The sequence below is a fragment of the Camelina sativa genome, chromosome 14, assembly GCF_030686135.1.
Source record: "Camelina sativa cultivar CO46 ecotype springtype chromosome 14, ASM3068613v1".
NCBI lineage: Eukaryota > Viridiplantae > Streptophyta > Magnoliopsida > Brassicales > Brassicaceae > Camelina > Camelina sativa.
The window spans coordinates 31,446,003-31,466,623 of record NC_141893.1 but is presented as its reverse complement, the minus strand read 5'-3'; the positions used below and the strand labels follow the sequence as shown (position 1 = coordinate 31,466,623).

Sequence of the window (20,621 nt, the reverse complement as noted above, 5' to 3'; positions counted from 1 at the left end):
ATAATTTTAATAAGTTGGTTACAAATAGGTTATACATTAATTGATAGATTAATTAGTTATAAATATGTTGTACATAAAATCTTAAAGAGAATATTCTAAAGAATCATATCATCTAACTTACCATATTAATTTTCTTTATTAAATTATTCATCAAATAAAAAATTTTGATACCTAACTTAACAGATTAATTTGTTAATTATCATTATACTTCACCTCTCATTTTTATATATAATTCTATTTTATGAAACAAATAAATTATCATATTATTTATTATAATTAGAAAAATAGTTTTATTTCCGGATATAACATAAGTTGAATTTTTAAAAACAAATATAAATTGTTCAATTTATAAAATATTTAAGTTTTAGTAATATTGTTCTTTAGAAATAATTAATATCTATTAAATTAATTTTTTTTATATAGTGATGATTTAATGAGGTGGAATGGTTCATTCTTGGGCTAACCCATACGTTGTTTGGCTGAAATTCTCCTTGATAAGCGAATTGGTCTTGTACGTGAAGGAAATGGCCAGAAAGTGAGGTTTCTAGATGATACTTGAAGCTAATCCGATGATGAAGTGATGTATCTCGGTCAAGGTCTCCAAAGTATGTATGTTGTTGATGAATATAAAATCCTAGCTCCTCCAAGTACTTGGTTAGCTCCATGACGCTCGCTCCGCTTCTCGTACCATCTCGTATACTATTTCTTGTGTCAGTCATCTCCAAATCAATATTGGTATTGATTCTTACATCATCCCCTTCCTCTTCTAGAGTTTTTTTTTTCTTTTTCTAATGAATGTAAAATTTTATGGGTCAATTTGCCCAATAACCAAAATCACAAATCAAATTAAATAAACAGCATATAATTTTTAAAATTTAGGAAAAGAGGATAAAATTACTATTTTAGTGTTTTGCTGGTAAAGGTAATTATGGAGGGTGCAGGTGGTCCGACGATCGGCAGTGGTGGTTCGGCGACCGGTAGCAGCGGTCCGGCAACCGGCGGTGGAGATCCGGTGACCGGCGGTGGAGGTCCGGATACCGGCGACCGGAAGTGGTGGTCCGGCGACCGGCGGTGATGGTCCGGCGACCGGCGGTGGTGGTCCGACGAAGGTGGCGATGGTCCGGAAAAGGTGGTGGTGGTAAGAAGGTGGAATGGCGATGGTATAGGGTGAGAGTGATTGTGATGGTAGGGGTAGGGGTAATATTGTATATAGTATAGTTTATATAGGCAATATAATAAGTATATGGTTACTGTAGTTAGATAATTGATTTTTGTTTTTTTCTTGGTTAGTTTTGCCAATTCCCCAAATTTTATTCATCAAAAAAACCGGTTCTTTACAACAGATGTAACGTTTTTGAATCTAAACAAACTCTAATACATTGAAATTAAACCTTATGTTCTGGTGGAGAACCAGAGCACTAAGATATCTTCAAAATCTCGGTGCCCGGAGTTCAAAAGGAGAAGAAGTTTGTTCCGAATAGTTTTATCGATCCTTTGCCCTAGTCGCTCTGCAGAGAGGGGATTCTCGCCATATTTACGGCTGTTACGCTCGAGCCATAGGGAGTATACCCTGACCTGAAATAAGTATCGCAGAAGGAGCAGAGAACTCTTGCTGATGGTTGAGTATGTAATGAGTAGCCTGAGTTCGTCTCAATCCGCTGTCGCGTGGGTGCCAAGTAAACCGTCAGAGAGCTTGCTCAAGACTTGATGAGAATACGGACATTGGAAAAAGATGTGGTTTCTTGTTTCCAGTGGTGTGTTGCAGAAAGAACATGAGGAATCAACACTGGCATTCCACTTCAGCAGACGATCTTCCGTCGAAAGTCTGTTAAGTTTTCCCAGCCACGTGATAAAAGCAAACTTTGGTGTAGATTTCGAGAACCAAACACCCTTCGCCCAAGTACATTCGGGTTTTGCTGTACGCAGTTGATTCCAGGTGTCCCTAGTTGAGAACTTAGGTTTGAAGCCTGATCGCCATTTCCAGAGGTGCATGTCAGCTGTGTGCGGCTGCTATTTCTGTTTCGCATAAACAATTTCGGATTCCACCCTATTTAAAACATCCACTCTATGTCTTCTTGTCCTGTGGGTTAGCATAACTGATGCCACTGTCTCGTGTTTGGAGATGCCAGGATCGATACTGCCCATGTCATCTAAGAGATCGAATAAACTTCCCATTGAAGACCAGCTGTCATACCAAAAAGAAGTGGTTTCCCCATCTCTTATTTGTTTACAGTGGAACGTTTTTGCTAACTCTCGAAGCTTAAGTAGTTTACGCCACATCCAAGAACCCTGAGAGGGTGAGGCGATAACTTCCCAAAAAGAGTTGTTGCGGATCAGATAAGTGTGAACCCACTGTCCCCATAGAGATGTTATGGGGAGGAGGCGCCAAATGAGTTTAAGTCCACATATAGTATTCATCTCCTTTAATGGCCTTAAGCCTAATCCACCCTCACAGTAAGGCAGACAAACATCTAGCCAAGAGACTTTTGCATTATGAGTATGAGATCAGGGCCGCTCCAAAAGAAAGCAGAGCAGAGTTTCTCTATTTCTTTCATGCATTTACTTGGCAACCGGAAAGCAGAGGACTAAAAGTTGGTGATGCTCATGAGGACCGACTTGATAAGTTGTAATCTTCCTCCATAGATAAGTTGTAATCTTCCTTATAGAGGTTTTGTACTCAAAACTTTACCACATACACATAGATAAGTCAAGTTAGTCCATTAAAATGTATAAGAATTCATGAGCTTACATTGAGATTGATGAAGGGGTTGATCAATTTGTTAAGCATCTGGTGGTATTTCTTTAAATTGAATAGTGTCACTAACACTCTCATCAACTTTGTTAGCAACTTCGTTCAGCAATGGTGTTAGTTCTCCTTGATTGTATTGTACTTATTTGTAACGTAACAATGCAGATTTTGGAAAATTATTATGTAACGTATATACAATGTAGTTATTATACTATCTATATTGTATTTATAGTTGAATAATTCTTATATGCGTTTTTAAAGTTTGCTAGTTGTTTTTTGTAACTTAAACACAATGCTTAATGCATATTGTGGAGAAATGGAGATATAAATTTTGTTATTTAATTTTAATTTAATGAAAAATAGATTATATTAGAGATTATCATAATTTAATAGAAAATAGATTATATTGAAGATTATGTTTGCCAAATGTCACTTTCTAGTGCAAAGTTAAGAGTGGACCTTACTTATATTTTAAAAGTAAATTATACAATTTTTGTTATTTAATTTTGATTTAATGAAAAATAGATTATATTGAAGATTATATTTTAAAAATAGATTATATGTTTTTGTTATTTAATTTTATTTTAATGGAAAATATACTATATTGAAGACTAATAAAAAATAGATTACATTGGAGATTATGATTGCCAAATGTCACTTTCTAGTGCAAAGTTAAGGGTAAATCTTACTTATATTTTCAAAGTAGATTATATAATTTTTTGGAAAATAGATTATATTGAAGATTATAATTTAATGGAAAATAGATTATATTGATGATTATGTTTTGCCAAATGTCACTCTCTAGTGCAAAGTTAAGAGTTAACCTTACTTTATTATATAAGATGTTTTATCCAAAAAAATATTTAAAAACAATCACATAATTTTTATTTTATATAAAAATTACAATATAAATAAATAAGCACGGATCTTAATCTAATATTATTACTATATTAGTCAATGGTACTTCAAAAAAAAAATGAAAAAGTAAACATAATTAGACCCATTAGACCGACATAACATAATTAGACCCATTAGACCATTTCAAGATTTCTTTAGCATAAATACTAATTACTTTTGAATTTTTGTTTGTTATAGAATAAGATTAGTGAAGATGACTAAATAAAGGAAGGGTAGTGTAGGAAACAAAAAGATTTAAAATAGTGTACCATGCTGTTATTTAGCGAATATTGTTTTTATTTTCCTTTCTGCAATTTCGCTTTCTCTCAACCTGAATCACACGAAAGAAGAGAGGAGACACAAAAAACAGAGAGACAGTTTCTTCGGTCATAAGAAAAATCAAAATAAGCTCAAAAATTCCATCAATGTCTTCTCGCCGTAGAGTTCTTCTTAAGGTTATCATTCTTGGTGACAGCGGGTACACTTTTCTCACATCTCTTCGATTCCTACATTTTTTTTTTTTTTTTTTTTTTTAACATAGATTTGATTTGATGTGTCCATTATTTTGATCCGTTTTTTTGTTTCTTGTGGACAGAGTTGGGAAGACTTCGTTGATGAATCAGTATGTTTTCTAGATCTATATGTCTCTTTTTTACTTGTAATGTTTTTTTGATAAAATCTTTAATTTGTTTTGGATTGATTTGAGGTTTCGTGTTTTAGGTTTGTGAATCGCAAATTTAGTAATCAGTATAAAGCAACGATTGGAGCAGATTTTTTAACTAAAGAGGTTCAAATTGATGACAGAATCTTCACTTTACAGGTACAATCTGTGTTCTTATGTCTCTTTATTGTTTGTTTGAATGATTCAAACATTTCTTTATGATTCTTGGAATATTCTGATTGGATCTTTCTTAGGTTTTAAACTTTTTGGGTTTCTAAAGCAGGCAAAAGTTAAAATCTTGCTTTGTGGGTGTTTCTTAGGAGAATGATACAAATATAGTATATGTTTTGAATCTTTTGATGTATACAGATTTGGGATACTGCTGGGCAAGAAAGATTCCAAAGTTTGGGAGTTGCGTTTTACAGAGGAGCGGATTGTTGTGTTCTTGTGTATGATGTCAATGTTATGAAGTCTTTTGATAATCTTAATAACTGGAGGGAAGAGTTCTTGATTCAGGTATAATAAACCTTCTTCTAACCATATTCGTTGATATAGAAGTTGGGAGTATCTAAGATGTTTCTTCGTCTTTACTGTGACATTGTGTAGGCAAGTCCTTCAGATCCTGAAAACTTCCCCTTTGTCGTGTTGGGGAACAAGACTGATGTTGATGGTGGCAAGAGCCGAGTGGTGAGTGAGATGTTATCTTGTTCATCCACATTTCATGAAATACTCTTGAGTATCTATAGAGTTTGGTTATGCTAAAAGTTGTTGCGTATTGTCAGGTTTCTGAGAAGAAGGCAAAGGCATGGTGTGCGTCTAAAGGAAACATTCCTTACTTTGAGACTTCTGCCAAAGAAGGGTTCAATGTGGATGCAGCTTTCGAATGCATAACCAAAAATGCTTTCAAGAATGAACCTGAAGAAGAACCGTAAGAACACACACTCACTTCTTTCTGCCAAATTTGCATCACTTCTTCATTCGTTAAAGTCTTATCTTGTAACTTTCTTTTCTGATATCTCGTCAGGTACCTTCCTGACACCATTGATGTTGCTGGAGGTCAGCAACAAAGATCAACAGGGTGTGAATGCTAAAATCCAGCATAAGTTTGTTGCAGAGTATACCTACATTTCGTTTTTCTTTGGCACATTTGATTTTGTACCATACAATATAACTTCTGGAAATGTAATTTCAATATTCATTGAGTTACAGATTGTAACGAATTGGGTTCCACACAATATCAAAATCAAAATCATGTAATGTGTTACAAAAATTATCATCTATAATCTTTCTGTCTCTTATGTCTGTATTTCCTCAAACTTGACTACAATTCATCTTTAGCAGCAGACCCATCCTTTGGTTTCAACTCTTCATTGATAAAAACAGCCATGTCCTTGGCGCTCAATTTCGTTGATAGCTTTAACTGCAGATCAAAACGGGTAAGTTACACTTTGTAGAAAGCTTATAACTGAGCATAAACAAAAGTAATGAAGTAGAAAAGGGATTGAGAGAAAGTGAGCTTTTTCAAAATGGTTCTTACTGGTTTCTCCTTTTCACCAGATTTGTATAGCAAGATCATCGGATATTCATCATCGACCTGTCATCAACGATCAATAAGATTAGCTCGCGCTTGTCAGTTTTGTTGCAGGGAAAGATTTTGATTCACCTGTAGTTTAGTATGCTCATTTGCAGATGCATCAATTCTTGCAAAAACAAGATTCTCAAAGCCTTTGAAATGCTTAGCCAATTTCTCGACTTGTTTGCTTAGTGCCTCACACTTCACACACCACGGTGTATGTACCTGTTTTAGTTTTTCCCCACAAGATCCATGTTTTCAATGTTGATGTCAATGTATAAATTGTTTGGTTTAGTAGAGAGGCTAATCAGGATTACTAACCTCAAGAAGAACATTCTCGTGGCTGTTCAACACCAACTCATCAAAAGCCTTTCCTACCACAGTCACTATACTTGCATTTTCCTGCAGATTTCACCAGGTTATTTAATCTTTAGCTTGTATATGTTCCAAGTCTCTTCAAACTCAATAATATAACCCAAAAAGAACATGAAAAGTCACACTCACATTATCTGGAACTGGCTCTGACCTATAGTAACGTGAAACAGTTCCATGAGCAAGTCCTGAACAAAACTCCTAAATTGCAGATCGAGAAGAGGATCACATGAATCAGTTTCCACAGTATATGAATATTTGAAAGGAACAAGTCGAAAAGGCAAAACAAATTCGTACTTCTATATTGTTTGGTGTTGGATCTGATTCAAGCAAATACTTGGAGTTCAGGTTGTTATCAAAAGCAGCAACCTGTCGAAGAAAAATGTGGATTAATCACATCTGTTTGTAGCTTTATCATCAGTAGATCACAAAGTGTCAATCACGCAGACTGAAACAAGTATCTGAAACTTACAACAGTTTTATTTGCATCTTCTATTCCGAATAAGGTCAAGAACGGCATGGCAAGGTTCTCATTTGTTATATCGACATATATAAACATCAGCTGCAAGAATAAGAATAAGCAGTTAAAGATAAGATTCTAAAGACTAAATCTGTCTAATCTTTCAAAATTCAGTATCAGAGAATTACCTTCGATTTAAATTTTCCTGCAATGTCTTCAAGAGGCTGAGCAAGTTTCTGAAAATCATCAGCCTTGGAGAAGAGCATAACCTAACAAAGGATGCAAAAAAAGCAGAATTATTAAAACATAACCAAAAAGCAAACAACGGTACAACCAAAACTGGTAGCAGATACAAAATGAAATCACAAAAGCTTCTAACCTGAAGCTTAACAGGACTAGAGTAAACCCAAACAGTATTGGTATCAGTCAATTTTGTAATCAAAGGAAACTTGTTGCTGCCTAGAAACTCCAATATCTTCTCCATCTTGTAAGATCCATCTGCATCGCAGGCTCGTGTTACCGCTTCTCAAGATATATATATATATATAGAGAGAGAGAAAGAAAAAGACATGATAATAAGGAGAGAGGTCTTCCAAATCAGCAGCAAGCTTACCATATACAGTATACCTTTCAGCCTCAGTTTTAACCATACCAATGAAGCCATTTTTGGTTTTAAGGTCAGGAAAGAGAAGTTTCGCAGCATCGCTATTGCTTGTTTCTACAAACTGGATTTCGTCATCTGATTTTGCAGCTTTAACGAATTCGTTATGTTCAGAACCCTACGCAAACACACAACACACATATCAACACTTACATTCCAAAACAAGCTACACAATTTCAAATGTACAGTTTCAGTATCCAAATACCTCAAGCTTCTCAAACAGACCAAGAACAAAAGTATGATACTTCTTCAAAAAACTCTGAGCTTCATCAACTGTATTAACTGTAATGATTGGTGCACCAGTCTTCTTTTGCACCCAGATGACTATATCCTCTCTGAAACATATCTCATAAACCTCAAAATCAGAACTTTTTCACTAAAGCCAGATTCGAACCTCAGACATAGAAAGTCACAACAAAGAAAGCTAAAATTGGGGATAACTTACGCAGAAGATCCGCCATTGTAAGTCTGAGAAGTGCCATTAACGAAGAGAAGAAGAGTTGGGAAGCCCCTAATCTCAAACTCAGACGCGATCTTGGAATACCTATCGCCATCGATCTTAGCCATCAAAATCGAACTACCAATCTCTTTCAAAGCCGTCGCAGCCTCGGCGAATCTCGGCATAAGCTCAGCGCTTCTCGCACACCAAGGCGCGTAACCTAGAACCATCACGAACTCGTTCCCATCGATCAATCGTTTGGCGTTGTCACCATTGAGTTCGAGTACGATCCTCTGAGCTTTACTCACTGTTTTGGCTTCAGATTGTTGCTCAGGTCGATGATCTTCTTGTAATTGCTCGTCTACTGCTAGAAGCAGTTCAAGATCGTCATCGGATCCGGATCCGGATCCGGGTTCGTTTGCTTCGACATTGGAGTCGGGTGATGAATACGCGACGATGATTACGAAACTGAGGAGTAAGAGGAGGATGAAGGTAAAGGTGGAGACTTTTGAAGTGGGTTTTGAAATTAACGACATTGCGATTTTGGGTTTTTCTTTTTCTTCGTCGGAATTTGAAGAGGGTTTGATCGGAGAAGAGAAGAGATCGTCGTCAAATGAAAAATAAAAAGCTTTAAAATCTCACCTGGTTTAACGGCGGGAGCCAAGAAGACTCCACATGTGTTATTGTAGGTGTTTGTTAGTCAAAACAAAATAAAGAAAAATAAAATATTTTGTTGCTTTTTTTGCAAAGAAATTGATAAAAGAAGATAGTGGAATTTTTTGACTAAGAATACTAATATATAACAGTTTAGACTTTAGTTATGCAAAGTTTGAAATAATAATAAATAATTCTGCTTTTTTTGATTGAAATATTTTTTTAGCTATTTTTATGCTCACACAAAACAACTACGAGTTCGAAATCATATTGTTGGTCTTTATGACCAGCATGGTAATTGGACAACGGAGAAGAGTGATATTCAAAATATTGCGGTCTCTTATTTTCAGGATTTATTCATATCCTCGGACCTTTCGGAATTTGCGGTAATATAAGACGAGGTTTAGTCATCTGTTTCTCTAGAAACAAATGAATTTTTAACTCTAGAGGTTACCGAACAGGAGATTAAACATGCACTGTTCCATTATTCCTTGTCGGGGGCTGTGTCAGGGAATCCTTTGTCTCCTTATCTCTTTATTCTTTGTACGAAGGTGCTTATTGCACATTTTCGGAAAGCAGAACGGATGAAACTTCTTACTGGTATCAAGGTTTCGACTGCTAGCCCCGTCATTTCCCATCTCTTATTTGCGGATGACAGTCTCTTTTTATATCGTGCCACGAAGGAGCAATGTGGAGGTGGTATTAGGGATCCTTAGGATGTATGAACGAGTTTCTGGCCAACAAATCAATTTTCAGAAATCCTCGGTCCAGTTTGGACACAAGGTGGATAATGGTCTCAGGGAAGAGTTAAAAGGGGTTATGGGGATCACAAATTTGGGTGGTATGGGATCTTACTTAGGTATCCCGGAAAGCTTGGGTGGGGCTAAGACAAAAATCTTTTCGTTCGTTCAGGACATATTGCAAGCACGAGCAAGTGGGTGGCCGGCTAGGCTTTTATCAAAAGGCGACAAGGAGGTAATGATCAAGTCCGTTGCTACGGCTGTTCCTACTTTTGTAATGTCGTGCTTTCGACTACCTAAGACGCTTACGAGGAAGTTGACTAGTGCAATTTCTAATTTTTGGTGGAGCTCCTCTGGACAATCACGAGGGTTACACTAGGTGGCATAGGATAAACTGTGTAGTGGTAAAGATGCAGGGGGTTTGGGCTTCCGGTGCTTGGATGATTATAACACCGCTCTGCTGGCAAAGCAGCTCTAGCATTTGATCACAGTACCAGATTCACTTTTTGCACGGGTGTTTAAAGGCCGATACTATCGGCATTCTGATCCTTTGGATCCAATTAAATCTTACTCCCGTCTTATGGGTGGTAGAGTATAGTTTCTACTCGCTCTCTGGTTAATAAAAGACTTATTAAACGGGTAGGATCTGGTGCTTCCATTTCTGTATGGACTGACTCATGGATCCCTGCTCCATCCTCGAGACCAACACTGAGCACAGGGTCGCTTTCTGATCCGTTGCTCGGAATTACAAATCTTATTGACAGGAGTTCTAATTCCTGGGATATGGCTCAACTTATGGCTACGTTTGTACCGGAAGATGTTGCTATAGTTTCTGCCTTACCTTTGCGACAGCCGGATAAACCGGATTTGTTGGGACGACATTTTACTAAGTCTGGTAAATATTCGGTAAAATCAGGGTACTATTTTTTCGTTCAAATATGACGGCTCCTGCTGAGCCGAAAGTATTTGGTCCGGACATCGTACCTCTTCAGACCTTTGTGTGGAAAATTAGGTGTCCACCAAAACTTCGTCATTTTATGTGGTAAGTGCTTTCGGGTTGTATGACGGTTACAGCTAATCTACGGAAACGTGGTATGAGTTGTGATGCCACGTGTGGCCTTTGTGGTTTTCGGGAGGAGACAATTAATCATACCCTCTTTGAATGTCCGCCAGCTAGACAGGTTTGGGCTTTGTCGCAGGTCCCGACAGCCTTGGGTGTTTTCCCGTTGGAGTCAGTTTTCACAAACATGGATTTTCTCTTTTGGCGGTTTACAAATGTTCCAACATAGAAATTTTTTCCCTGGATTATGTGGTATATCTGGAAAGTGCGCAATGATAAACTTTTCAGTAATCTGGATTCAGACCCCCTTGCAATTTTGCGGCTAGCGGAGGATGAGGCAAAAGCATGGGCTTTGGCTCAGATAGAGGATATGGCATTAGCATCGGATATTAACATTGAGGTTGTTCCCTGTGAAAGTAGGGGATTAGTGGTTCCTAGGTCTTTGTCGAGTTATATTTGTTTTGTAGATGGTTCTTGGAAAGCAACGGATCGCTATGCGGGTAGATGGTGGTTCTGCACGTCACCTTATGGTGACGCCCCTACTATGGGAGCTGCCAAACTTCGCCGTATTCTCTCCCCTCTTCATGCCGAGATTGAAGCCCTTGTCTGGGCTATGCGCTGTATGATTGGGACAGATAATCAATCTGTCGTTTTCCTCACCGACTGCTCCGACTTAGTGAAGATGGTGTCTTCGCCTTCCGAGTGGCCAGCCTTTACACCTTATTTGAAGGACATCCATGCGGATAAAGAGGAGTTTGCTTCTTTTTCTTAGTCTACGTCCTGCGCTCTCAGAACGGTAAAACGGATAATTTTGCGCGACATGTTCGCACAGTTCCGTACTTTGTTGGCTTGTTTGATTTAATCTTGTTACTTTATTGTCAAAAAAAAAACATTTCAATCAATTCAAAATGTTGTGGCAATACCTTATGATGGTACGTAGTGTATTTTACTAAACTAAAATTTGTGTTTTTACTGTTTTTAGAAATCAAACTATAAAATAACTTTAATACGAGATTTATTTTTGCCACTAAAAGTTAAGCATGGTACAGTAGTTGCATTTGCATTTCCTAATTTAATAATCCAACGAGTCATAAGAAAATCAAACTCGTCATATGCATTAATTTTTTTTTTTTAGAATTTTAAGATGGGTTAGCTAATCACAGATTTTGTGGAACCCAAATGCCACATCGACAATTTCTCCGAATTTTGTGGAAGCGTTAGCTAATCACAGATTTTCACATGTTATCTGTTTAACTAATTTAAGTAGGCACCTCTTCATCGTTATCCATTTAAATGGTCTAAGACAAAAATACTTGGATACACGTAAGAGAGAGGCACATATATTTTTACTCAAATGAGTCACTACACCTTTTTTATTATACTCTTTTCCATACTGTCCATTTCCTTTTTAAAATCTTGCAATTATCAAATTTGGCTTTAATCAGTTCCGTCATCTTAGAAATTATCAACTTTTTCTGACTAAATTTAAAGAACAGTTGTTGCTCGCTCGTTCGTGCATTTCTTTTTTGGATAGTCATACTAATGTTTATCGTTCTTGTTGGAAGAACTTCGAATCCAAAAAAAAAAAAGAAAGAATTTGATTCCAAGAACCCGTGAGGAAGTAATTGACATCTAAACCGAGTGAAGAGAAGACGACAAAGAAAAAGTTTAGGCACATTTTCCCACACAATTTTTCTCAAAGAGGAGACATTATTTATCTTCGTATGGATGGGTTTTCTTGATTAGATTAGATCTTGAAGGAATCTTTTCTCATTTTGTGTCTTTTTCTGTCTATAAAGATCCAGAGCTTTCCCTTGTCTTCTTTCTCACAAGAGAAACTGAAAAACGTTTTGAGTTATTGAAAGAGAGAGAGAGACTGAGAGAGAGATAGAGATTGAGAAGATGTTGGAAGGCAAAGCCATGGTGGAAGATTCAGATATGCCAGTGAAAATGCAGATGCAAGCAATGTCTTTTGCTTCCCAAGCTCTTGATCTTTATGATGTCTTTGACTGTAAAGCCATTGCTGGTTACATCAAGAAGGTTTGGTATACGTATACCATTTTTCTTTAACTCCAATTCTAAGTCATAATAATCATATTGGTTTATTTTTGTTTGTTGTGTGATGATGAATTCAGGAGTTTGATGAGATATATGGGAGTGGATGGCAATGTGTGGTGGGATCAAATTTTGGGTGTTTCTTCACACATTCTCAAGGGACTTTTATCTATTTTCAATTGGAGAAACTTAAGTTCCTCATCTTTAAGGGCGCTTCTTCTACTCCTTAATTACACAACCCTACTAATCATGCGGATGCTTTTTTTTTTCCTCCTTTTGTTTCTATGAAAATCAACTTTGTAAGACCTATATGAAGATCGTAGCTTTGTTTGAATTCTAAGTCTGTAAATAGACCCAAGAGTGGAAGTTGATTCAATGATGTGAGATCTTTTATTTGTTACATGTGTTTGCTTTTGTGATCAATAAAAGTGTAATGCACAAGATTTTTTCTATATTCTATTTTGGAATGCAACAAAGTTAAAAAAAAAAAAAAAAAAAAAAACAAAATAATCCACCCTCAGTAGAGAAGTTAATAGACTAATCCATCATTAGCATGCATAATTTGATTATATATATATATATATATATATATATATATATATTACTTTGATAAAAAATTCACAGAAGGGGAAAATTTGAGGAAAATATACTATCACACATAATCCCTTATTTAGTAGAGAAACAGAGTTCTTTAAGAAGAAGAAAAAAAACACAACAAGAAATAAAGAACAATGATTACAGATATGGGTACGTAGTAACATGTCCTCCTTAATGATTTGTTTTAATTTGTGTGTGTGTGGAGAAATACAAATTTCTAGTAACGTGCAGCCCACATTCCACCAAGTATCCATTTATAAATAGTAAAAACATTCCAAGAAAATTAAAAAAATATATATTCTCCTTTTTCTCCCTAAACAATCTGACCACATTTTCACTTGTTTATGGTTATGGACAACGAATCATAAATAGATACTAAAATAATCAAGGTTAAACTAAAAACCATTATTATCAGAAGTCAAATAATGGTGTTCTGTATTTGCTATGTCTGAATAATCAAACACCGGTTTTTTGGTTAATTAAGTTTGATTTGTTTTCTTCTCCAAAATCTCCTAAAACTCCTCTTTATTACACGAAGAGAAAGACAAAAGATATTAAAAAGAGATTTCAAAACACACATAAATCTTTTCATTTTTTAAATTGTTTTGATTAGTAAATGGTAAAAGCAATGGACCAAGAACATGAGAGCTACAAATCAAGATTGTATCATTTCAAGAACATGAACGAAAACTCAGCTCCTAGACATGTTAAAAGCTGGAGCTCAGATTGTGCAATGAGGATGGATGGTTCGGATAATTTGGAAGATGGTGATTATGACAAGATGATGTTTAGGAGTCAACCTGGGATGAATAGTAGCGTTGACCGACCGTCTTTGCCTCTAGGGGGTGTAACCCCTAACCGCAGCGACAAGCTTCCGAGGGTCCGTTCATCGGAATCCATGGAGGCACAATTACAAGCAGGTAAAATCATTATATCTTCTAGGTTTCTTGTGTTGCAAGTTAAACCCTGTTTTTTTGGACTACAAGTTAGGGCAAAAATCAAAGATTATATTGTTTGTTATTGCAGCCTTGGAGCAAATGAAAGAGAAATTTTCGAGATTGCTTCTTGGAGAAGATATGTCAGGAGGAGGAAAAGGTGTTTCGTCGGCGTTGGCTTTATCTAACGCCATTACCAATCTCGCAGGTTAGTTCTTGTTCCTAAATCTTTCAGTTTCATATAAGTTGTTTCGTTTTCATGAGTTTGATGTAAAGTTCTGTAATTTTTGTTGTTATTGTTGCAGCGTCTGCGTTTGGAGAACAACGGCGTTTAGAGCCAATGGCGGCGGACAGAAAAGCACGTTGGAAAAGAGAAATTGGATGGCTTATCTCTGTGGCTGATCATATAGTTGAATTCGCTCCAACACAACAAACCAACAAAGATGGAACTTCAATGGAAGTCATGTCAACAAGACAAAGAACAGATCTTCTCTGTAACATCCCTGCTCTCAAGAAACTCGACGCAATGCTTCTCGTAAGAACAAGAACAACAGCACAAATATACTAATCAAAGGCTTGTATATATATTAATCTCACATTTATATTCATACTCTTGCAGGATTGTCTTGATAAATTCAAGGATCAGGATGAGTTTTATTATGTCAAAAAAGATTCTCCTGATTCTTCTGATTCAAGGAATGATGAGAAATGGTGGTTACCGGCGGTTAAAGTCCCACCCAACGGCCTCTCTGAGATATCAAGAAGGTTTCTACAGAGCCAGAAGGAATGTGTGAATCAAGTCCTTAAAGCTGCAATGGCCATAAACGCTCAAGTTTTGTCTGAAATGGAGATTCCTGAAAGCTACCTTGAGTCACTTCCTAAGGTTATTTAATAAAAAAAAAAACATAAACATTCATCAAGAATATGTTATGATCTGGTCCTTATATATGATGTTTTTGTGTATTGCTGATGAGAACAGAATGGGAGAGCTAGCTTGGGAGATGTGATATACAGAATGATAACATTAGAGATGTTTGATGCAGATCAGTTCCTTATTGAAATGGACTTATCATCTGAGCACAAGATTCTTGATCTAAAGAACAGAATCGAAGCATCGATTGTGATATGGAAGAGGAAAATGGTGCAGAAGGACACAAAGTCTCCTTGGGGATCAACAGTGAGTATTGAGAAAAGAGAACAGTTTGAAGAGAGAGCTGAAACAATCTTGCTCTTATTGAAACAAGGGTTTCCCGGAATCTCACAATCCTCGCTCGATATCAGCAAGATTCAATTCAACAGAGTAAATAAAAGCTCCAAACTTCCACATATACATTTTTTGGTTGTGCTTTTTTTTTTTTTTGGTCTCAAGAAAATTAGGTTTTTGGTTGTTTCAGGACGTAGGACTTGCCATATTGGAGAGTTACTCGAGAGTGCTTGAGAGTTTGGCTCACACCGTGATGTCGAGGATAGAAGACGTGCTTTACGCTGATCAGCTTACTCAAGAACCTACAAATAATGCACCTTCTAAGAACAGATATATTGTGAAAGAGAACGAGAAACCTAAGGATGAGAGACTAAGTTTCTCAGAGGATATAGCTTCAGGAACACTTTCTGATGTTATGCAATGGGGTAATAATAAAAACAATGAAACGAAGAAAGAAAGCTATTTTGGAGGAGAGAAACCCTTGTTTTCGAAAGTCACAGGTATCATGACAAACAACAACAAGAAGAGTTCTTATCTTGAAACTCTTGGAACTATGAGGAGTCCTACCGCGCGATACTCCTGAAACATATCGGTTTCTTTCTTTTTTTTTTTTCTTTTCTTGTAAAAGTAGGTTTTGTTTCTTGCATTTTCAATCTGAAATGATTCCAAAGCACCATTGTATTGCAGCAGACTTGAAATGCAAATTCATTGATTCATCATAACTGATTCTCAGAATCACTAGCTTACAAAGCATTAACAACAACACAATGTACATAAATCATCATTAGAAGGGTTCACAGAATTGGGAAGAAAGCTTCTGACTTTTTTGAAGGATTTAGAAAAGCTAAATTTAAAGCTTGCCGCGAGGACCGAGCTTAGGCTTCTCTTGAGGACCTCTCTTGATCGGAAGAACATCGCCGGTTGAGTTGGCACTGACATAAGTAAGCAAAGAGCCTCCTCCAAGAATCAAAAACTTGAGAAGCAAACCTCTCTTTGTGAAAGGAGCAGCAAATGTCTCAAAGAACTTGCTCTGCAAGCAAGCAAGCAAAGAAGAGAATCACAATCAAAAAGTCTCATAATTCGAAGAAGCATATAGATTTATAAGGATTGAGAGATTTTTATAAACCTGAAGTGGGTTGTAAGGAGAAGGAGCATCAGATCCATAGACATCCCATTGTCCTGTTGTGTTACCCAAATCTTCTAAATCAAAGTAAACACTTTTGTCTCCATACTTAGCCACCACAGCACCAGCTCTATACAAAAAACCCACAAAGTAACATCCTTTTAATACCAATCCTCATCAATCTCAATCCAAGATTCCAAATTTCAAAGCTTTAGACTTTTTACCTGGTGGATTTGGGTTTAAAGCTCTGGCGAGAAGGCTTGACGAAGAGTTTAGATCCGGCGAGAGAGCTGCCTCCGAGGCCTTTCACGGCGGCGGAGGGCTGTACGGCGGCGATGGTTGCAAAAGACGCCATGTCTCTCTCCCTCTCTTTGTTGATCGTTTGTTACCAAAGTGAGTGAGTGGATTTGATGTAATTTGTATAGTTGGAGAATCTAACTTCAGTCATTTGATGGATGTCGTTGAGACACGTGGCGAGTTGGGTTTTCATCTCTGAGATTTTGTATGCCACTTGGGACATGCCACGTGGATTATACAAAGATAAGGCTATCTCTAATCCATAACCAAAAAAATTTCATCGTCATTTGTGTCCAAATCTCTAAAGTTTCAATTTTTATTGCTCTGTTTTTGACTTATTGTTTGCAGGTTACAAAAAATGGCTTCGATTTCTGCAACTTTGCCTTCGCCATTGTCATTCACACAGAGAAAATCCAATCTCACATCGAATCAGAAGCTCCCGTTTAGTCTAAGTCGAGGTACGATTGATCTTTCTCCATTCTCTCTAACTCGAAACCATAGTAGCATCGCTCTTATGGTGAAAGCTAGTGGAGAAAGCTCAGAATCATCTACTGATCTCGACGTCATTAGTTCAATTCAGAATGTTGTGAGTCCCTAAAACCCTAAGTTACTCTGTTCTCGATTACGTATACATATATGCCTTTAGACTTTAGTTTTGATTTTGGAATTCTAAATTGTTTCAGTGGGATAACTCTGAAGATCGGTTAGGTCTTATTGGTTTGAGTTTTTCTGCTATTGTAGCTCTCTGGGCATCACTAAATCTCATCACGGTATAGTTCTAAAAAGACTTAAAACTTTGTTTTGTTAAAGTTGTGAGATTTTTTCACACAAACTTGTTCTTGTATGTTCATTAGGCAATCGACAAATTGCCTGTTATCTCGACCGGATTCGAACTAGTTGGTATCTTGTTCTCTACGGTAAGTATTGATATCATCAAGAAGTATTGAAGGATTATATGATACTTCTAGCTTCTGATATATATCGATCCGTTATTTTGCAGTGGTTCACATATCGATATCTCTTGTTCAAACCGGATAGGTAAGTATTTGTTTTGAAATGCGGTTATGAAATTGAATATAAGTTTTGTTCTTTAAACCTTTTTTCTCTGCTCATGTTTTAGAGAGGAGCTCTCCAAAATTGTCAAGAAATCAGTAGCGGATGTACTTGGCAAGTAAAAACGCTGTGTGATCTTCATCTTTGGAAGATGATTTGTTTGCAAGTTTGTAAACATGACAGGGTTGTTGTTTCTAGTCAAATAATTTCATGTGTTTGAAACCTGTAAATACTGTATTTGTGGGTTTTGGTTGTGAGCAAATCAATCATTTCATATATGAGATATCGAAGTCGGACACTAAAAATATGGTTTAGCATGAATGGAAGATTTAATGATCAAATAGTGGAAAGATTTTATTTCTTCATAGAATAATAAAAAAGGATAAAAGATTGGTTTAGAAAACTTTTTTTTGGGAGATTTGCTATAATAACCTAGAATTTATTAGAAACAATTAAACTAACCTATTAAGATTTTAAAAGATTTGTGAAGTACATTTTTACCATATTATCCCTCCACATATTATTCATTTTCCTTCCTAACTACATAAATATTGTAATAATCACATATAAAGTATTACATTAAATGTTCAGAATATTATTTGAAAACAAAATTTAAATTAGGAAATATTAGGAAAATAAAATTAATAAAGGAAACAATTTAATAAGTGAATCAAATAAAAAAAGAAATATTTTTTAAAAAGATGAAACGTTTGACATAGTCAGTCATCTTCAACCTTCAACCATGATATCCACTGTTCATCTTCTGCAATTTTAAGTACATCAAAACCATTGGTTAATCATTGAAGTGGAAACGGTAAGCTTCTGTTCATCTTCGAACATGTCACTAAACCTTCTGTTTGTATTAAAAAATTAGTTTGACTATGATTCGGTGTTATATTGCATATTGTATGAGAATTTTAATTAATAAGATTTTGGTTTGTAGGATTTTTGAATACAATCAATGGTGAATAACAAACGCAACTGTAACCTTAATCTCCAGTATTCAACGATCATCGAGATGGAGGTAACTCTTCTAGAAGTTTTATTGATGTGGAATATGAAAAGTTTAATTAGTCTGCCATGTTTTGGCTGACTTCGTGAAGATGAGCTCTTCCAAAGTCTGCGTTTTTTGGTAGATTTGGATTTATCATCAAATTTACTATAAGTCTATAGATAATCAGCAGATTTAGTAGCTAGTCTACGGAGATTCATAGACTTCGGTGAAGTCTTCTCTTTTTTAGTAGATTTCAAAATTATATTTTGTCAGACTTATAGTTAGTCTATGGAGATTCATAGACTTCAGTGAAGTTTTCTCTTTTTTAGTAGATTTCAAAAATATATTTTGTCAGACTTATCGTTAGTCTACGGAGATTCATAGACTTCGGTGAAGTCTTCTATTTTTTAGTAGATTTCAAAAATATATGTTGTCAGACTTATAGTTAGTCTGCGGAGATTCATAGACTTTGGTGAAGTCTTCTCTTTTTTGGTAGATTTCAAAAATATATTTTGCCAGACTTATAGTTAGTCTACGGAAATTCATAGACTTCGGTGAAGTCTTCGCATTTTTTGTAGACTTCAAAAAATAGTTTGTTAGACTTATAGTTAGTATGCGGAGATACATGTAGACTTATGTGAATTCTTCGCATTTTTGGTAGACTTCTTAAATAGATTTTGTCAAGTTAGTCTGCCGACTTGTAGTTAGTTTGTGGACGGTATTCTGTGTTTTGGGAGACTTCTAATATTAATTTTAGCAGACTTGTTTGGTAGTATTTCTTTTCATGCTCCATCATTCTTGATTCACTTTACTAATCAAATTCTTTTATTTTACAGAAAACTAAAAACAATGATGAAACAAGTGGCAATCTTGATGGATATTGTATAGATGAGGAAAAAAGTGGCACTCTTGATGGATGTGGTGAAGAGGAAGTCGAAAGTTGTTTACAATACAATGTCTGTGACGAAGAGTTCCAAAGTGGTATAATTGCTGGATGTGGTGGTGATGAGAAAAAAGTCTTACATTTGCTGAATTCGACGAAGACGAATATTATTGTCGTTCAATTGATGGTAATGACGCGTCTTCTTCAGATATGTCTTTTAGTGGTAAGATCGAAAAGCAAATGATTCGAGGTTTAGAAGGTCTAAACACCACTACACAGAATCTTGAGCGTATATGGGTAGGGCAAATATATGATAGTAAGGAAGAGTTGCAGTTTAAGTTACGTATGATCACAATTTTTCAGAATTTTGATTATACAACCATCAAGTCTACAAAAACTTTGCTAGTGCTGAATTGTTATGTCCCTGGTTGTTCTTGGAGGATCCGTGCATCAACGATTAGAAGATCTTCTCAGTTTAAGGTACGAAAGTACATAGATATTCATACATGTCTTGTTACTAAAAGGTGTTCTCGTCATCGACAAGCAACATCAAAATGCTTTGGAGAGTTATTTGGCAAAATTTGGAAAAATTAGTGTAGGAATAAGACCTATGCATATCATGGATGTGATGAAGGCAATGTATGGTATTGACATTGATTACTGGAAAGCATACAAAGCATTAGTGCATGCACGTGAGATGGTAAGAGGTACATGGGAGAGTGGGTATGCTGATTTGCCTTCTTTTCTGCATAGAATTAAGGCAGCAAATCCAGGTACAATTGCCGAACTTGAATGCGATGAAGAAGATAGATTTAAGTATTTATTCATTGCATTTGGTGCATGTATGAATGGTTTTCAGTTTATAAGAAATGTGATTGTGGTGGATGGGACTCATTTGAAAGGAAAGTTCTTGGGTTTTTTGCTTGTAGCTGTTGGGCAAGATGGAAATGGTAAGATATTCCCCCTAGCTTTTGGAATTGTAGATTCTAAGAATGATGTTGCATAGGAGTGGTTTCTAACTCAGTTACGTACAATATGCCCCGACCATCAAGAGCTGGTTTTGATTTCTGATAGACACAAATCGATTGGTAAAACAATTAGAAAGGTGTTTCCATTAGCTCATCGGGGAATATGTACATATCATCTCCATCAAAATCTTCTCAAGAATTACAAAGATAGTAGTTTATTGATCTTGGTAAAAAGAGCCATGAGAG

The 20,621-nt window shown here is 36.1% G+C and overlaps 6 protein-coding genes and 1 long non-coding RNA gene across 7 annotated transcripts; 4 read left to right on the top strand and 3 right to left on the bottom strand.

Annotated features, from left to right (window-relative positions):
• Window positions 1-1,268: 1,268 nt before the first annotated feature.
• Window positions 1,269-2,934, bottom strand: LOC147928867 (uncharacterized). Its single transcript, XR_015580970.1, has 2 exons — window positions 2,750-2,934; window positions 1,269-2,683 (listed from the first exon to the last, which is right to left on the bottom strand). It is a non-coding gene; the product is annotated as an uncharacterized LOC147928867 (long non-coding RNA).
• Window positions 2,935-3,837: 903 nt separating this feature from the next.
• On the top strand, window positions 3,838-5,577 carry LOC104742728 (ras-related protein RABG3d). The gene is made up of 7 exons (XM_010463762.3): window positions 3,838-4,124; window positions 4,242-4,268; window positions 4,367-4,466; window positions 4,677-4,823; window positions 4,914-4,994; window positions 5,090-5,235; window positions 5,332-5,577. Exons 1-7 carry the CDS (start codon window positions 4,072-4,074, stop codon window positions 5,396-5,398), a joined length of 621 nt encoding a protein of 206 aa, XP_010462064.1. The 5' UTR covers window positions 3,838-4,071; the 3' UTR covers window positions 5,399-5,577.
• LOC104742729 (protein disulfide isomerase-like 1-5) lies at window positions 5,439-8,621 on the bottom strand. The gene is made up of 12 exons (XM_010463763.3): window positions 7,819-8,621; window positions 7,579-7,708; window positions 7,326-7,491; window positions 7,092-7,210; window positions 6,901-6,981; window positions 6,725-6,814; window positions 6,550-6,621; window positions 6,385-6,453; window positions 6,202-6,282; window positions 5,971-6,105; window positions 5,845-5,901; window positions 5,439-5,727 (listed from the first exon to the last, which is right to left on the bottom strand). The coding sequence occupies exons 1-12, from the start codon at window positions 8,346-8,348 to the stop codon at window positions 5,629-5,631; spliced, it is 1,629 nt and encodes a 542-aa protein (XP_010462065.2). The 5' UTR covers window positions 8,349-8,621; the 3' UTR covers window positions 5,439-5,628.
• Window positions 8,622-12,030: 3,409 nt separating this feature from the next.
• Window positions 12,031-12,769, top strand: LOC109128820 (uncharacterized). Its single transcript, XM_019235888.2, has 2 exons — window positions 12,031-12,306; window positions 12,402-12,769. The coding sequence occupies exons 1-2, from the start codon at window positions 12,169-12,171 to the stop codon at window positions 12,549-12,551; spliced, it is 288 nt and encodes a 95-aa protein (XP_019091433.2). The 5' UTR covers window positions 12,031-12,168; the 3' UTR covers window positions 12,552-12,769.
• A 626-nt stretch (window positions 12,770-13,395) lies between these two features.
• On the top strand, window positions 13,396-15,851 carry LOC104742726 (rop guanine nucleotide exchange factor 11). Its single transcript, XM_019235369.2, has 6 exons — window positions 13,396-13,838; window positions 13,945-14,061; window positions 14,159-14,388; window positions 14,473-14,736; window positions 14,833-15,153; window positions 15,248-15,851. Exons 1-6 carry the CDS (start codon window positions 13,535-13,537, stop codon window positions 15,638-15,640), a joined length of 1,629 nt encoding a protein of 542 aa, XP_019090914.2. The 5' UTR covers window positions 13,396-13,534; the 3' UTR covers window positions 15,641-15,851.
• LOC104742727 (photosystem I reaction center subunit VI-2, chloroplastic) lies at window positions 15,739-16,637 on the bottom strand. The gene is made up of 3 exons (XM_010463761.2): window positions 16,405-16,637; window positions 16,184-16,310; window positions 15,739-16,087 (listed from the first exon to the last, which is right to left on the bottom strand). The coding sequence occupies exons 1-3, from the start codon at window positions 16,533-16,535 to the stop codon at window positions 15,908-15,910; spliced, it is 438 nt and encodes a 145-aa protein (XP_010462063.2). The 5' UTR covers window positions 16,536-16,637; the 3' UTR covers window positions 15,739-15,907.
• LOC104742725 (protein CURVATURE THYLAKOID 1C, chloroplastic) lies at window positions 16,621-17,835 on the top strand. The gene is made up of 5 exons (XM_010463759.3): window positions 16,621-17,063; window positions 17,161-17,247; window positions 17,332-17,394; window positions 17,478-17,515; window positions 17,598-17,835. Exons 1-5 carry the CDS (start codon window positions 16,836-16,838, stop codon window positions 17,650-17,652), a joined length of 471 nt encoding a protein of 156 aa, XP_010462061.2. The 5' UTR covers window positions 16,621-16,835; the 3' UTR covers window positions 17,653-17,835.
• The last annotated feature ends 2,786 nt before the right edge of the window (window positions 17,836-20,621 follow it).

Excerpts from the sequence above, each read along its gene's own strand:
- LOC104742728 (XM_010463762.3), top strand. The coding sequence starts at position 4,072 with ATGTCTTCTCGCCGTAGAGTTCTTCTTAAGGTTATCATTCTTGGTGAC. Across the intron at positions 4,125-4,241 it reads ATCATTCTTGGTGACAGCGG|AGTTGGGAAGACTTCGTTGA; the intron begins GTACACTTTTCT and ends TCTTGTGGACAG. Across the intron at positions 4,269-4,366 it reads AAGACTTCGTTGATGAATCA|GTTTGTGAATCGCAAATTTA; the intron begins GTATGTTTTCTA and ends TTCGTGTTTTAG.
- LOC104742729 (XM_010463763.3), bottom strand. The coding sequence starts at position 8,348 with ATGTCGTTAATTTCAAAACCCACTTCAAAAGTCTCCACCTTTACCTTC. Across the intron at positions 7,492-7,578 it reads GTCTGTTTGAGAAGCTTGAG|GGTTCTGAACATAACGAATT; the intron begins GTATTTGGATAC and ends GTGTTTGCGTAG. Across the intron at positions 6,106-6,201 it reads ACGAGAATGTTCTTCTTGAG|GTACATACACCGTGGTGTGT; the intron begins GTTAGTAATCCT and ends AAACTAAAACAG.
- LOC109128820 (XM_019235888.2), top strand. The coding sequence starts at position 12,169 with ATGTTGGAAGGCAAAGCCATGGTGGAAGATTCAGATATGCCAGTGAAA. Across the intron at positions 12,307-12,401 it reads TTGCTGGTTACATCAAGAAG|GAGTTTGATGAGATATATGG; the intron begins GTTTGGTATACG and ends TGATGAATTCAG.
- LOC104742726 (XM_019235369.2), top strand. The coding sequence starts at position 13,535 with ATGGTAAAAGCAATGGACCAAGAACATGAGAGCTACAAATCAAGATTG. Across the intron at positions 13,839-13,944 it reads GGAGGCACAATTACAAGCAG|CCTTGGAGCAAATGAAAGAG; the intron begins GTAAAATCATTA and ends TTGTTATTGCAG. Across the intron at positions 15,154-15,247 it reads GCAAGATTCAATTCAACAGA|GACGTAGGACTTGCCATATT; the intron begins GTAAATAAAAGC and ends TGGTTGTTTCAG.
- LOC104742727 (XM_010463761.2), bottom strand. The coding sequence starts at position 16,535 with ATGGCGTCTTTTGCAACCATCGCCGCCGTACAGCCCTCCGCCGCCGTG. Across the intron at positions 16,311-16,404 it reads TTTAAACCCAAATCCACCAG|AGCTGGTGCTGTGGTGGCTA; the intron begins GTAAAAAGTCTA and ends TTTTTTGTATAG. Across the intron at positions 16,088-16,183 it reads CTCCTTACAACCCACTTCAG|AGCAAGTTCTTTGAGACATT; the intron begins GTTTATAAAAAT and ends GCTTGCTTGCAG.
- LOC104742725 (XM_010463759.3), top strand. The coding sequence starts at position 16,836 with ATGGCTTCGATTTCTGCAACTTTGCCTTCGCCATTGTCATTCACACAG. Across the intron at positions 17,395-17,477 it reads TTGGTATCTTGTTCTCTACG|TGGTTCACATATCGATATCT; the intron begins GTAAGTATTGAT and ends GTTATTTTGCAG. Across the intron at positions 17,516-17,597 it reads CTCTTGTTCAAACCGGATAG|AGAGGAGCTCTCCAAAATTG; the intron begins GTAAGTATTTGT and ends CTCATGTTTTAG.